The sequence below is a fragment of the Plenodomus lingam genome (assembly GCF_022343315.1).
Source record: "Plenodomus lingam strain CAN1 chromosome Unknown contig_3, whole genome shotgun sequence".
NCBI lineage: Eukaryota > Fungi > Ascomycota > Dothideomycetes > Pleosporales > Leptosphaeriaceae > Plenodomus > Plenodomus lingam.
The window spans coordinates 1,767,567-1,780,504 of NW_027093944.1; the positions used below are offsets into that span (position 1 = coordinate 1,767,567).

Here is a 12,938-nt window from a genome sequence, read left to right on the forward strand (position 1 = left end):
GTTGTTGATGTTGCTGCGTCTAAGACAGTTGTGTGTGAGTTTGGGGAGGGGTTGTTGGTATTGTGATGAGACGGGGAGATCTCGAGGGGCAATGTCAACTGGTGGTAGATTATGTTTTTATCAGGGATCTACAGAGAGGTCTAGCTTGAACTTGCTACTCATGCTTCGCAGATTTACCTCTCACCCACACGACTCTCACACTACCTCCACCTAGGTAATAGCCTTACCCATGACCTCGCCCCTCTTCTTCCCCTTTTGCTGCGCAGCCTCATGCTTCCTCAAATCCTCTGGCACCTTGCTGATCTGGCTCTTCATCAGCATCTGCTTCAAATCATACAGCACATCCGCATCTTCATTGCCCCAGAATGTAATCGCCACTCCGCTCTTGCCCGCACGACCCGTACGTCCAATACGATGCGTGTAGCTCTCGATACTGGTCGCCATGTTGAAATTTACCACGAGCGAGACGTCCGTGATGTCGATACCACGGCCGGCAAGGTCGGTCGCGACGAGCACATCGGTGCGACCTTCTTTGAGGGAAGCGAGGGCTGCCTCACGCTGCTCTTGCGTCTTGGATCCGTGTAGGGTGACGGCGGAGAAGCCCATGTGTTTGATGTCGCGGGCAATGGCGTCGCAGTTTCGCTTGATATTGACGAAGACAATGATGGGGGGACGGAACTCTTCGCTGCTGAGAATCTCTTGGAGTCGCTTTTTGCGGCGCTCTTCGCCTTGGATGTGCTCGACGCGCTGTTCGACCGTCTCGACGGCCTCGCCTACGTTGCCAATCGTCACAATGGCGGGACGCCGAAGATATTTCCGTGCAATGCGTTCAACAGCCGTCGGCATGGTGGCCGTGTACATCATGGTCTGGCGGTAGAAACCACGCTTCATGGCATTGGCATCTTCGGCTAGCTCAGAGTCTGGCTTCTCGTTGTTAACGGGAAGTGCGTCGAGGATCTTGTTGACGGGCTCTTCGAAACCCATGTCAATCATGCGGTCCGCTTCGTCCATGATCACGTAGGTGCATTGACTGAGGACAAGAACTCGGCGCTCAATACAGTCTACAAGACGACCAGGGGTCGCGATGATGATTTCGGCTCCAGCTTGCATTTGAAAGGACTGCTCTTCGATGGAGTGGCCTCCGACGATGACGGCTGTGTTGAAGCCCAGCGGTGCAGCAAATTTGCGAGCTTCCACCTCGATTTGTTGCGCCAATTCACGCGTCGGTGCGAGGACAAGCGCGTAGGGGCCATCGTGACGATTCGCGGCGCTCAGCGGAGGTAATTGTGAGATGTAGACAAGCAAAGGCAGGATAAAGGCAGCTGTTTTACCGGAACCCGTGACGGCTACACCTATAAGATCGCGACATTGCAAGGCAATGGGTATAGCAGCGCGTTGAATAGCAGATGGCTCTGTGTACCCAACTTGCTCGACGATGCGCATAAGCTTGTCCGGTAAGCCAGACTCGCTCCAATTGCGCATGGGATTCGGTATGGCTCCACCCTTTGTTGCAATATTGAAGTCCTCTTTGAAGATGCGCCAGTCGCGTTCGCGCATATGTTCGAGCTTCTTCTCGCTCCAGTGCTTGTCCAACTGTGCTCGGCCCCCTTCCTCTTTCCGCCGCCTTTCCATTTCCAATATTTGCTCCGCCCGTATCCGTCCTGTTTCTGGGTCCCGTTCGATCATAGCTTCCAGGAATCGCTGTGTGCTGGCATCTTGTACCTCCTCGGTAAATCCTCCGAGTCTGCCGCGCCCAAAAAATCCTGCTTCCGACTTTTGCTGGTAGATGGGATCGTGGTCGTAGCTTGTGTCCTCTTCTTCGTTCCACTCAAAGTTGAACTTCTTTTCTGTCGTCCGCTTCCTCTTCTTCTTTGCCGAGAAGGTTGACTGGTTTAGCTCCGGGCCCATGTATCTGTTCCGTATCATCAGTGCCTCGGTGTCCTCTGACGCTGGCCGCTTGCCCGTTTTCTTATCGGGCACTGGAGGCGGTGCCATGTCTCCTCCATTCCGTCGGTCTTGTCGCGTGGATGACGGTCCTGACGGCGGGTCTGGGCGCATAGACCGAGGCCCTGTAGGTATTGACGATGCGCCATTACTTGCGCCGTTGGAGCGGGAGTAATCATTTTGTGATGACCCGTTGCTAAGACCATTCGACGCCTCACGCCTCTTCTGCAATTCCTCCACCTCCTTTTGTCGCTTCTCCAACGCCAATCTTTCACGCTCTGCTTTGGACATGAACTTGGGTTTCGCGGCCGCAACTTCCTGTTCACGCTTCGCCTTGAGTATATCGTCTATGCTCGGTGGTTGCTTCTTTTGTGAGCCCCATCCCTTCTTCTGTTTCTTCTGCACAAGCGCTGGACCTAGCGCATCTTCTTCTGGTGGAGGAGGCGGAGGTGGGGGCAGATCTGATGGAGGAGGCGGTATAGCATCCTGCGGAGGCGGCGGCGGCGGTGGTGGTATGCTTTCCATCATATTCCCTATAAGTATCGAAAAGCTTCGTATTTCTCTAACAGCAGTCTGGGTAAGCCTCAAGAAAACGTCGCGCAGGGGTTTTGAGCTTTGTCGTGTAAATAAATCTTGAGGTAGTGAGTAGGAAATGCGCGCGACGAGCGACGACAGTTAAGTTAGCTTGCGGCCAACACTAGGGGAGGCAACACCTGCTCACGTGAAAGACGGGTAGGGTGGGTCCCAAACTTTACTTTCAAGAGAACATCATGTTTACGCTGGATAAGATCATACATGGGCAGGTTCATTAGGCTTGCTACTGATTCTCCCAAGATGATATTGTTTCCTGGTAAATACTGGACGAGTGGGGTGGGGTGGCTCGCTCGTGAAGAGTAGGTCATGGTAGATGCTTGAATTTGTATTCTCACTATCTGGCTCTTGAGCCTCACAGTCACTTCAACAAGCTCTCGTAACCGCTGTCCGTGCCATCCATATGCGATCCCCTGGTCATATCATCATGTCGGAGCCTCAAGCATGCCCCGCACCTGGCCTTGCTACCCCGTTATATTCATGTTCATCAAGCGCCACCGCATGCCATCAGCCACTTCAATCCTGCCTTCCTTTGAGTAACCGCTTGGTGACCTTGTCCTTCTCAATAATGTAAACGTGTGCTCCCCAGCCAGATAGTGCGTCTCGGTCGACAGCGTTGAGCAGCGCTTGTGAGATGGTCTCGAAGAGGTCTTCTGGGCCCTAATTCCATTATTAGCAACTAGCCATATTTCCAATTTCAATTTAGCATATAGCATACCAAATCTGGCTCCCACAGTCCTTCACAAGTACCAAATAGCTGGTCGCTCGCCGTCCCGCTGACAATAAAGTCTTTTGCGAAGTCAATGCACCCAATACTATCGAACCCGCAAATGAACGGCTTTCCACTAGTCTGGTTGATGCCCGCAATCACCGGGCTGATAAAGTATGGGCCGAAGCGCTTCTCATACAGCGATGAAGACACGAGGTTTGCCATGGTCTGCGGGCTGATGTTGCGCTCCTCGCGGAGGCGGTACATGTTGACTTTGTAGCGGAAGAGATCGGACACGGTGGCTACATCGGTGGCCAGGCCCGTCAAGCCCAGAAAGACGTCGCCGTATTGGAAAACTTTGGGGAAGTTGTTGGAGACGGTGAGGGCTTGCATGCCGAGACGAAGATCGCAGGCGATGGCTACACAGTCTTTGCCAACCATGGCTACGCAGGCGCCGCCGTCTGTGGTGTTATTAGCAGATGGAGGGCCCATACGGTCTGGAAGAGAAGGCTCGTACTTATTGAGAACGGTGACGACTGTGGGTGTGTTAGCTGTATACAGACATGTCGCTGGAAGGCGGGGAGCTCACCATAGCTGTGACTGTAATGTGATCGTCTTCTTCCTCTTCTGTTTCAAACTGTAGCAGTATATGGCAAAGACTACACGATATGTCCCAATCAAGTAGTGTGCAAGTCGAAATGGTGTAGGCAAGTTGGTGATGCCCGTCCGTCTGTTACCTTGCGTAGTAGGCAGCTCAGGTACGCGGCGGCGGGCAAGCTCCCAATCCGCGCTTGTGCTCAGACCCACACCTTACCTTTGCCTATGGCCTCTTGGCAAAGAATTCCAGCCGTCGCGAACATTTCCCCCCAGCACCAATTCCCGTTCGTACCCTATCCGCCATAAACCCTCACCGCAATACTATCATGGCTGCCACAAATACCCTCGAATTGGCAAAAACACTCCCCCCACGATTACTCCGCTTCTTCCAACGCTACCCGCCACCAAGTCTCTTCCCAACCCTCTCCTCCAAATTATCACAACCACCCACACCTCCTTCACAATCCACGCATGAAGACCCAACCATAATATCCACAACCCCGCCCAGCGACCCCAATGCCGCCACCACAGAAGTCGTGCCTGCGTCCCAGGAAAATCTCATCCCCTCGAGCGCTCCCAGAAACTCTTCCATCCCACCAGAAGCCTACGACCTGCCCTACCCGAACCCATTTCTCCCCTCCAAGAACTTCACAACAGGGCGCTGGCGCTCCCCCGTCTATGGTCTGCGCAAGCAGGCTGACTTGGTCAAATTAGCCAGTGAATACGGGGTTGTGGATTTGCTACCATGGACGATTAAGAAGCCGGGCGAGAAGGAGCGCAGGAGGATGGAGAAGGGGTTGCAAGTCAAGGGCACGGGCGAGGGGCAGAGAGTCAAGGGAAAGCTGTGGGAAAGGACGCTAAAGGGAAGACTGGAGATGAGGAGGCAGGCTATGCTGAATATGCCGGCTTTGATCCAGGAGTGGAAGCAGAAGGGGCATGGAAGAGGTTGGAAGAAGTGGCCGAGTTCCAGGGCGAAGAAATAAATCAAGCTGGCTGGTTGCTCGGCTGCCTCTTGGAGATATGGCTTATGGGAACGAATGAATTAGGAGACAAAGCGAGGACAAGATACAGTGTAGATATGTGGTGTACGCGCGTAAATGGAGTCTCGGTTGATAGCATTTGCGACCTGCACCACTATAAGAAGACATGTGCATGGAAGAAATCACATTTACTGCACATCCCTAAGTCTGGTGATAGTATTCATATCTATGGGTATCCGTCTTGTTGAAACATGCTTTGCAAAACCATCCTTGCTCTCTCCACCCTCCTAGACCGTTGCAAACCATGAAAAGTCCTGGGGTATAACAAGCGAAATGCATATTCCTTTCAACATCTTCAACATGTACAAATCTTCATCGCTCGCTTTCTGCCCTTACATAACCATTTCCTCATCCGCATACATGACAGGCTGGAAGTTGTTCTCGCTAGCGTATACAAAGGCCCCGTAGTTGTTCTCCATGTCTAGTATGCTGCCCACATGCTTCTGCCATAGCCCACCGTTGTTGACAGTCTGATTGTATACTGGATCGGTGGCCTGATTGTACTGATTCGCCTCTCTTGCATTCCTCTCCCTCTCCCTCTCCTTCTCTCTGCGTGACGATTCTTCGTAGTCGCGCCTTGCCATCAGCTCGTAGCCCGACGCCATGTATGGTTCTGCCGGCGAAGTGCCCCCCAAGTTCATGCTCTGCTCCAGCTGCTGCTCATGCTGGCGGATGTCTTCTTGCTGTTGAGCTTCTGCCTGTTGTCTCTCATATCTGAGTTTTGCCATGGCTTCTTCCTGGGCGATGCTTGTTGGCGGCCAGTCGTACAGCTGCCGCGACATGTTGTAGTCAGTGCCGTCTGGGTGGCCTTGGCGACCTGTTGGGGGCGAGATGCGCCATAGTTCTAGCAAACGGAGTCGCTGATCATCATCTGCGTTTTGAAAAAGATCTATCTGCGAAGGAAAGAGGAGAGATGGATCGATACTGTTGCGTAGGAGCACCCTGGCTAGGTCTGCACGGTCGATGTGGGTTTTCAACGACGGTTCAGAGACACTGCGAGCAGGGGCGACATGATGTGTGTGGGTATAATGCTGGGAAGCATAGACGATCTGTTTAGGGGTCTGCTCTCGCGGCTGCTGCTGCTGTTGACGCACTGGCTCTTCTTGACGTGCTTGTTGCTGAATTTGCTGGGGCATGTTCTGCGAAAGCGACATGTGAGTCGAGAACAGCTGCGTGAGCTCATCTTGCTGCATCTTTTCGTCTTCTTTGGGTTTGGCCTGAATGTTGATGCCCGTTGATATTGCGCCACACTATGACGTAACGGTTAGTAGTGAAGCCCTAAGTCGGTTCTATAACTTGGTCGTACGTGTGAGCAAGAAATGTTCTCTGAAAAGATGGAGGGGCTGTAAAGGACAGCTGTGTTATAAGTGCAGGAGCAGTAGTGGGCGAGCATTGGTTGCATCGCCACGTATCGGACGGGTAAGAGCACTAGAGTGGATGACTCGACGAAATCAGACTTTCGAGTCAAATCACTGCTTCAATAAAGCAATCAATCAGTGGAACCTGCTCTACTATCCTAGCTTTGCAATCTGCTGTTTGTCTTGATTGTGTTGAATCTCGATCTCGGCACGTGCGTTGGGCGCTGACCAGTATGTATTGACGCCTACCACCAGTGCGTCTTTGTGCGGCAGTTCGTTGTACGGCACAGAACGAACAATAAGCCGTCCACTGACAGAGAAGAAGCAAAACAAAAGGTGCGAGGAAGGTGGCAGGAGTCACAGGCATGCGGCGTGGTAGTCGTTCCCTTATGTACCGTCAAGTGTAGTAGCGCCTTGTTGGGTCATGCGTGAAGGCGGGATGATTCTGATAATTTTGTTCGGCCACAGTCCAATTAGTGACGAAGCTGAAACTTAAGTCGTCCGGCTAGCAACCGGACAGCCAATGAACAACTTTTGCTGCCTGTAGACTGGAATGGGGCCTGGACGACAACTCAGCAAGTCTATATGCGCGGATACACTTTCGAGCGTAGTCGTTCACGAATTGGAGCGCCCCGATCCGGGCATGTGGGGAGGGTTGTACGCAATTCGTGCCCAATATGCTTGTACCCAACAGCAGCCTCACGGGTTTGCCCTAAAAGCCAAGAGATCCGTCCTGCTGTGCATGATAAAATGATGTTTGTTGTTCTGAATGGTGGGGTTGTTTGACATCGGTGGGAGCCTTTGGTTGGAGAGCCCTGGAGGTGTTCAACGGGCTTGGCAGCGCTAGTTGGAGCTCGCCGCGCAGCTCACAACTGCCTACAGTGCTCTGCATCAACACCAGGAATCTATACCTCAAAACCCAGCACATTATCGCACCAACCGAAAGTTTCTTCCAGAACGGCTGTAGTTGTGGTTGTATAGAGCACCTCTGCAACTTCACCCACAAACAATATGGTAAGCCTCAGCGGCAATGTTTGTGTGGGGGGGTAATGGACTAATCGTCCTCATAGACTTCAATAGGTACAGGCTACGACCTGTCCAACTCCGTCTTCTCGCCCGATGGTCGCAATTTCCAGGTACACACCCGCACGTCATTCCACTGCGACGTCAAGGCTCATTTGGACAGGTTGAATATGCGGTCAAGGCGGTAGAAAACGGTGGCACAGCGGTTGGCATCAAGTGCAAGGACGGTGTTGTACTGGCTTTGGAGAAGCTTGTCAGCAGCAAGCTACTCAAGGCTGGCGCAAACAAGAGGATAGCAACGGTAGACAGGAATATGGGCATAGTGAGTGGCACAAGTCGAGCAATGGTTCACGGCAAGCTCACAGTCTCGGTTTAGGTCTCTTCAGGTCTCCTCCCCGACGGTCGCCACTTCGTTTCAAGAGCTCGCGATGAGGCAGCCCAGTGGCGGCAGCTATATAAAGCGCCCATCCCTGTCTCCTCGCTCGCCGATCGTATGGGGAGCTATGCCCAAGCATACACACTCTACTCCAGTGTACGACCATTCGGTATCACAGCCATCATCGCTGGATGGGATTCAGAGGAGGAGCTGCCTGTGGATGCCCAGGTTGGTTCAGGACCCAAGGTAGGCTCTGGCGGCAAGAAAGAGGGCGCAAAGCATGGCGGTCCATCGCTATACATGATCGAGCCAAGCGGTCTATACTGGGTATGAGCTGTACTTCCTGTTCTAAAGAATTTTATTGACCAGACTAGGGCTATTATGGCGCCGCGACAGGCAAGGGCCGACAAATTGCCAAGTCAGAGCTCGAGAAGCTAAACCTTGCCGATGGTGAGCTTTCCCTTGAAGACGGCGTCAAGGAGGCTGCGCGTATCATTTATGTCGCGCACGACGACAACAAGGACAAGGAGTTTGAATTGGAGATGACATGGATTAGCAACCTCGCAGGACCCACCAAGGGTAGGCACGAGGAGGTACCCAAACATATCCTGGAAGAGGCTGAAAAGTTGGCCAAGAAGTCACTAGAGGGCGATGACGATGACGAGGAGGAGGACAAGATGGAGTCATAATCGACTGCATCCATGCACCCCATCCTAGTACTGGCGTGGCATAGAAATACATGCATGATAACGAATGTCTACGGACGCATATGATGAACATACATATCTTTTGAAAGTACCCAAAAATTCAAAGGACTCGGTGCTGACATAGCGCCATTCTATCTTCATGCATGTGGTGACGGTCAAGGCACAGCTGCATGATGACGCTGTCTACCTTCTGCCCCACTAATCTTTGCGAACATTGAATCGTTCCTCTTGACAAGGAAACTTTACGCAATCGCTACACTTTTACAAACTTCGCCTACACGTGGAAAGCATTGTTCTACATTACAATCATTTCTAGTTGCACTATTCCTGGCATCATAACATGCCACCGACCCTAATTCTGATTCGCCATGCTCAGGCTGAGCACAACGTCTCCAGTGACTGGAGCATTCGCGATGCACCATTGACAGAGCTTGGCAAACAACAATGTCTTGAATTGCAAGAAAGTCTCAGGAACAGTGAGATTGGGAACCAGGTAGAGCGTATTGTAGTGAGCGCGCAGAGAAGAACGCTCCAAACTGCCACGATTGGGTTGGATTGGCTTATCAAAAAGGGTGTTCCAGGTAAGTCAAGGCCATTGGTTTGAAAGCTCAAGATCATGTTGCCTTTTCTCGTCGCGTATGTTTAAAGTCTTTCACATTAATCACCATGGGGAGAACTTGAATGTATACTATATCCACTATATCCAGCATCACCCGATCCAGTTCTCCCGACACATCTAACCAGCCCTTCAATAGTTGTCCCCTCAGCACTGTGGCAAGAAAACGCCGACAAACCCTGCGACACTGGCTCACCTCTCGATGTCATATCCTCCGAATTCCCACAATACGACTTTTCACACGTTGACCCTTCTTTTCCCGACAAAACGACAAAAATCTCTTCCAACCCCTACGCCTTCACCCAGCGCGCCATCCTCGCTCGCGGCCAATCTGCACTCCGAGAGCTTTACTCGCGGCCCGAGAAGGTCATTGCCGTGGTGTCGCACTCTGGTTTTTTGAGAACGGCAGTGGCAAACCGCATGTTTTTCAATGCGGATTGGAGGGTTTTCACATTCGATGAGGATGAAGGGGCTAGGCAGGGGAAGCTTGTCCTAAAGGAGAGCGAGGAGACGGAGAAGAAAGGAGGTGGCATGGGCAGGAGTAACATTGGTGTGTTTGGGGTTGTGGAGGGGGATTTTCCTGCCGAAGAGGAGGAGAGGGTCGAGGAGGTTGGGGAGGCGAGTAAGGAAGTACCTAGTCAGTAATGGGGGAGAAGAATGGGGGATATTTGGAGCTGATAGAAAGCTACATCTTATGAGTTCAGGCTACGGTAGAGCATTTAGAGGACAAGTAAAGGTAGAGAATTTGGTTAGAAAATTTCTTGTTCTAGAATGCTTCTCTCAGGGATTCTCAAACTCGTACAAATTCTCAAGCATGCACTGATCTTACATTGGCTATCTTGAGGTTTCCAATTGAAAACGTTCGGTAAAGTCATATTCCCCGGAATTTCTATATCTAGCACACCATGAAGGTTGCAGGAGAGTAGTTCCGGGTCCCAATTATCTGGTTTGACAGGAGCGCCCTAGGGGGAAAAGAAGGTAAGTAGGGCCGACAATGCATACACCAATGGCACTTCCACTAACGACTCTCCACCACACACCGAAATCTCTATTGCTTGTGCCATTAGGATTTACTTACAAAAGATCCTTCAGGCTCTCTACTTCAATTTATTCAATGTTCAGCACCATCAGATCATCCTCGAACTCCACGACGCCGGGGAACGACATGTACAGCAACAGCAACATGTATGAATGCGGTGTTGATGGTACAGTGCAGATGTTGAGAACTCAGTCGCGATCTCCAACGTATTGGCCGATTGCACATCAGTGATCTACTGGCGCTGCCGTAGACATAACGTTATCTCGACGGCATGATGTGGGATCTCAGCTGTGTCGATGTTGGCGCCATGCCAAAGTGGAATTGAGCAACGCGGGCTGCAGCTGTTACCTACAGGCGATTGAGACAGCCATCGACGTCATGACTGTATAATATTCCCCCAAGCTGGATTTCGTTATGTTCATGAGTCGATTGTTTTCCAAAGCGATGGTTTCAAACCAAAAACAGCGTGGCCGTTGAATATTTCACCTTGCACATCATTGCCAACACAGAAGAATGAGGCCATTTGTAGGGCCGACCTACCCCAGACTTTCAGCCCTCAACCATTAGTACGTGGAGAAGCCCCACGTCATATCTCATGCATCTGCCGGCAGACTTTCCTAATTACTGGACCGCGTACGGAGAATTCAGTGCACGCACCGTCGATGGGCTCAAACTTGTTTATTGCTCCTTCGCGAAACATCAGACGTCTGTATAGCTTTATTGTTCGCTGCCACAAGATTACCACTGCCTACTGATAGAGTGGGTACTACTATGTGGAGGGCAGTCTGCGTGGCCATTTGCAACATCTCAGCGACGAGGATGCGCTTGCAATTGTTGACCGACATTGGACTACAATAGAATGACGAGCGCTGTCCCGAGTACAACGACGTCCGCCTACAATCCAGCGCCTACACCTGCCCAAGGCGCTCTTGAATCTGCAGGCGCGGGAATCACTGGAGGTATGTGAATCGTTTTCGCTGGCATGGCTGTACTGACGTGCTCTTTTAGGATATACGGGCGACTCCCTCTCACTAAAAATTATTATTGCTTTCCTGCTCGGTCTTTCACTATACAATGCTCTGGAACTCATCGTCATTGTCTTTGTCACATTTCAGCGCTTTCGAGGCTGGTACTTTTGGTCCATGATTGTTAGCGCGTTTGGGATCATACCATATTCACTTGGATTCCTGATCAAGTTCTTCCAATTGCTGGATCCTGGACGTGATGAGGGGTATGTTGCTGTGGTCCTGTTGACTATTGGATGGTACACAATGGTTACAGGTAAGGTGCAACATAAGATTGTACAGAGTTTGAGCGTTAATGATAGGCAGGACAATCAGTTGTCCTTTGGTCACGCTTGCACCTACTCACGAATTCTCGTCGCGTCCTTCGCTGGACTCTCTATATGATTATCATCAACGGCTGTATTCTACACTCAACGACCACTGTCCTCACTTTCGGCTCGAACTCAAACACCCTTACTCGTACTACGCTGCAACGTTTTGTCAGCGGATACACAATCATGGAAAAGATTCAGATGATTGGGTTCTTCTTACAGGAGACCATCCTCTCCATCATATACATCAAGGAGACAGTGCGGTTGTTGAAGCTATCTGAATCCATACAAGACGATGTGCAAAGCATCGACAACGCATCTGGAAATGGCCATCTCAAGAATGCAATGGTGCGAAAAACTATGTATCAGCTCCTGGTTATCAATATCATTATTATATCCATGGACTTGGCTCTACTTGGCGTGGCATTTGCCAGTCTGTATCTGATTGAAACGACACTGAAGGGCGTTGTGTACTCCATCAAACTCAAACTTGAGTTCGCCGTTTTGGGTAAACTTGTCCAGCTTGTACGTGATCGAACAGAGTCAGATCAAAGCCGGATTCCTCAGAGCGTCCAGGATCAAAGGGCAACATCCACCCCACTCACGCTTGAAAAGACAAATTCTGTTCGTACTGGACGGAATAGTGGCAGCGGACGCCTGCATATGGGACGGCTTAGTTATGACTTTGGCAATCAGTACTTGCCAGACTTCGTGGATCCACGAAAGGTCAGCGCTGACATAAGTCGTGCAGAATCGGTCCATGGAAATGATGGATGGGAGACCCGCCTGCGTGAAGATCGGGAGCGGTGGAGGCGGCGGACCAGAGTGAACCACGGAAGCTGGATCGATGAAGAGATGGACAGATACAATATCAGCTGAAGGTCCTTAGCAATGACTTGCTTCCTCAAACCCTTTTCGAAGACCATTGGATTCTCCCTTTCGACGGCCAAGGATTCGATTCCACAACACTGTGGCTGGTCGATCTTCTTGCATTACAAGGTACTGACGTAGCTCGTACCAGACCGGAATGGTAGTGCACGTGAGATGTCTGAAAACTAATCTAGACTGCATTATCAGCTCTACTAGGAGAAAGCGCTTGAACCGTTGATGTTGTAAAGAGCCGAGGGTTTTACCCAGAGCGCCTGAAGCGCGATGTTGCAGATTTAGCACTCCGCTCTCGTGCTTACAGTTTATGATCGCGATTCGCCGACACAGCAATGTCTGTCCACATTGGGATTATGGTGCTTTTGCACTATTGGCCATCAGCATTTCCGCACATATAGGCGTCGTTATGGGAGATCCATAAGCACATGCAGGAAAATGCGAAGTTTGATGCGCCAACCTGTCGTAATCCTGCTGCTATAATACGACTCTGTCAGCAGTAAACTCGATTTGTTAGGGGTGATACACTGTGTGGGTGCACTACATCGCTTACTGCTGGGTAGTTACATGCGTAGTATCGGTAACCCGACGGTTAATCGGTTGAACCGCATAGGTCGTGACAGTCAAGCAGCGTGTATATGGAGTGGACGTCGGATGCTGTGCTCTGTGGTACCGGTAGAGCAGTGATCGTCACATTGAGTAACTATATATGCATACAAT

The 12,938-nt window shown here is 51.0% G+C and overlaps 7 protein-coding genes across 7 annotated transcripts; 4 read left to right on the forward strand and 3 right to left on the reverse strand.

The window, feature by feature from the left end:
* Positions 1–210: 210 nt before the first annotated feature.
* On the reverse strand, positions 211–2,472 carry PRP28 (mRNA splicing protein prp28; the record flags this gene model as incomplete). Its single annotated transcript, XM_003840559.2, has 1 exon — positions 211–2,472. The coding sequence occupies one exon, from the start codon at positions 2,470–2,472 to the stop codon at positions 211–213; it is 2,262 nt and encodes a 753-aa protein (XP_003840607.2).
* Positions 2,473–3,051: 579 nt separating this feature from the next.
* On the reverse strand, positions 3,052–3,836 carry PUP3 (proteasome core particle subunit beta 3; the record flags this gene model as incomplete). Its single annotated transcript, XM_066097793.1, has 4 exons — positions 3,052–3,195; positions 3,254–3,705; positions 3,762–3,780; positions 3,834–3,836. The coding sequence occupies 4 exons, from the start codon at positions 3,834–3,836 to the stop codon at positions 3,052–3,054; spliced, it is 618 nt and encodes a 205-aa protein (XP_065952290.1).
* A 331-nt stretch (positions 3,837–4,167) lies between these two features.
* On the forward strand, positions 4,168–4,824 carry IAQ61_007934 (mitochondrial 54S ribosomal mL59 domain-containing protein; the record flags this gene model as incomplete). Its single annotated transcript, XM_003840557.2, has 1 exon — positions 4,168–4,824. One exon carries the CDS (start codon positions 4,168–4,170, stop codon positions 4,822–4,824), a length of 657 nt encoding a protein of 218 aa, XP_003840605.2.
* A 389-nt stretch (positions 4,825–5,213) lies between these two features.
* Positions 5,214–6,283, reverse strand: IAQ61_007935 (uncharacterized protein; the record flags this gene model as incomplete). Its single annotated transcript, XM_003840556.1, has 2 exons — positions 5,214–6,131; positions 6,188–6,283. 2 exons carry the CDS (start codon positions 6,281–6,283, stop codon positions 5,214–5,216), a joined length of 1,014 nt encoding a protein of 337 aa, XP_003840604.1.
* Positions 6,284–7,250: 967 nt separating this feature from the next.
* On the forward strand, positions 7,251–8,327 carry IAQ61_007936 (uncharacterized protein; the record flags this gene model as incomplete). The annotated part of the gene is made up of 5 exons (XM_066097794.1): positions 7,251–7,253; positions 7,310–7,375; positions 7,426–7,584; positions 7,639–7,965; positions 8,013–8,327. 5 exons carry the CDS (start codon positions 7,251–7,253, stop codon positions 8,325–8,327), a joined length of 870 nt encoding a protein of 289 aa, XP_065952291.1.
* A 358-nt stretch (positions 8,328–8,685) lies between these two features.
* On the forward strand, positions 8,686–9,606 carry IAQ61_007937 (uncharacterized protein; the record flags this gene model as incomplete). Its single annotated transcript, XM_003840554.1, has 2 exons — positions 8,686–8,926; positions 9,101–9,606. 2 exons carry the CDS (start codon positions 8,686–8,688, stop codon positions 9,604–9,606), a joined length of 747 nt encoding a protein of 248 aa, XP_003840602.1.
* A 785-nt stretch (positions 9,607–10,391) lies between these two features.
* IAQ61_007938 (uncharacterized protein) lies at positions 10,392–12,862 on the forward strand. Its single transcript, XM_003840553.2, has 3 exons — positions 10,392–10,959; positions 11,009–11,281; positions 11,332–12,862. The coding sequence occupies exons 1-3, from the start codon at positions 10,860–10,862 to the stop codon at positions 12,213–12,215; spliced, it is 1,257 nt and encodes a 418-aa protein (XP_003840601.1). The 5' UTR covers positions 10,392–10,859; the 3' UTR covers positions 12,216–12,862.
* Positions 12,863–12,938: the final 76 nt, after the last annotated feature.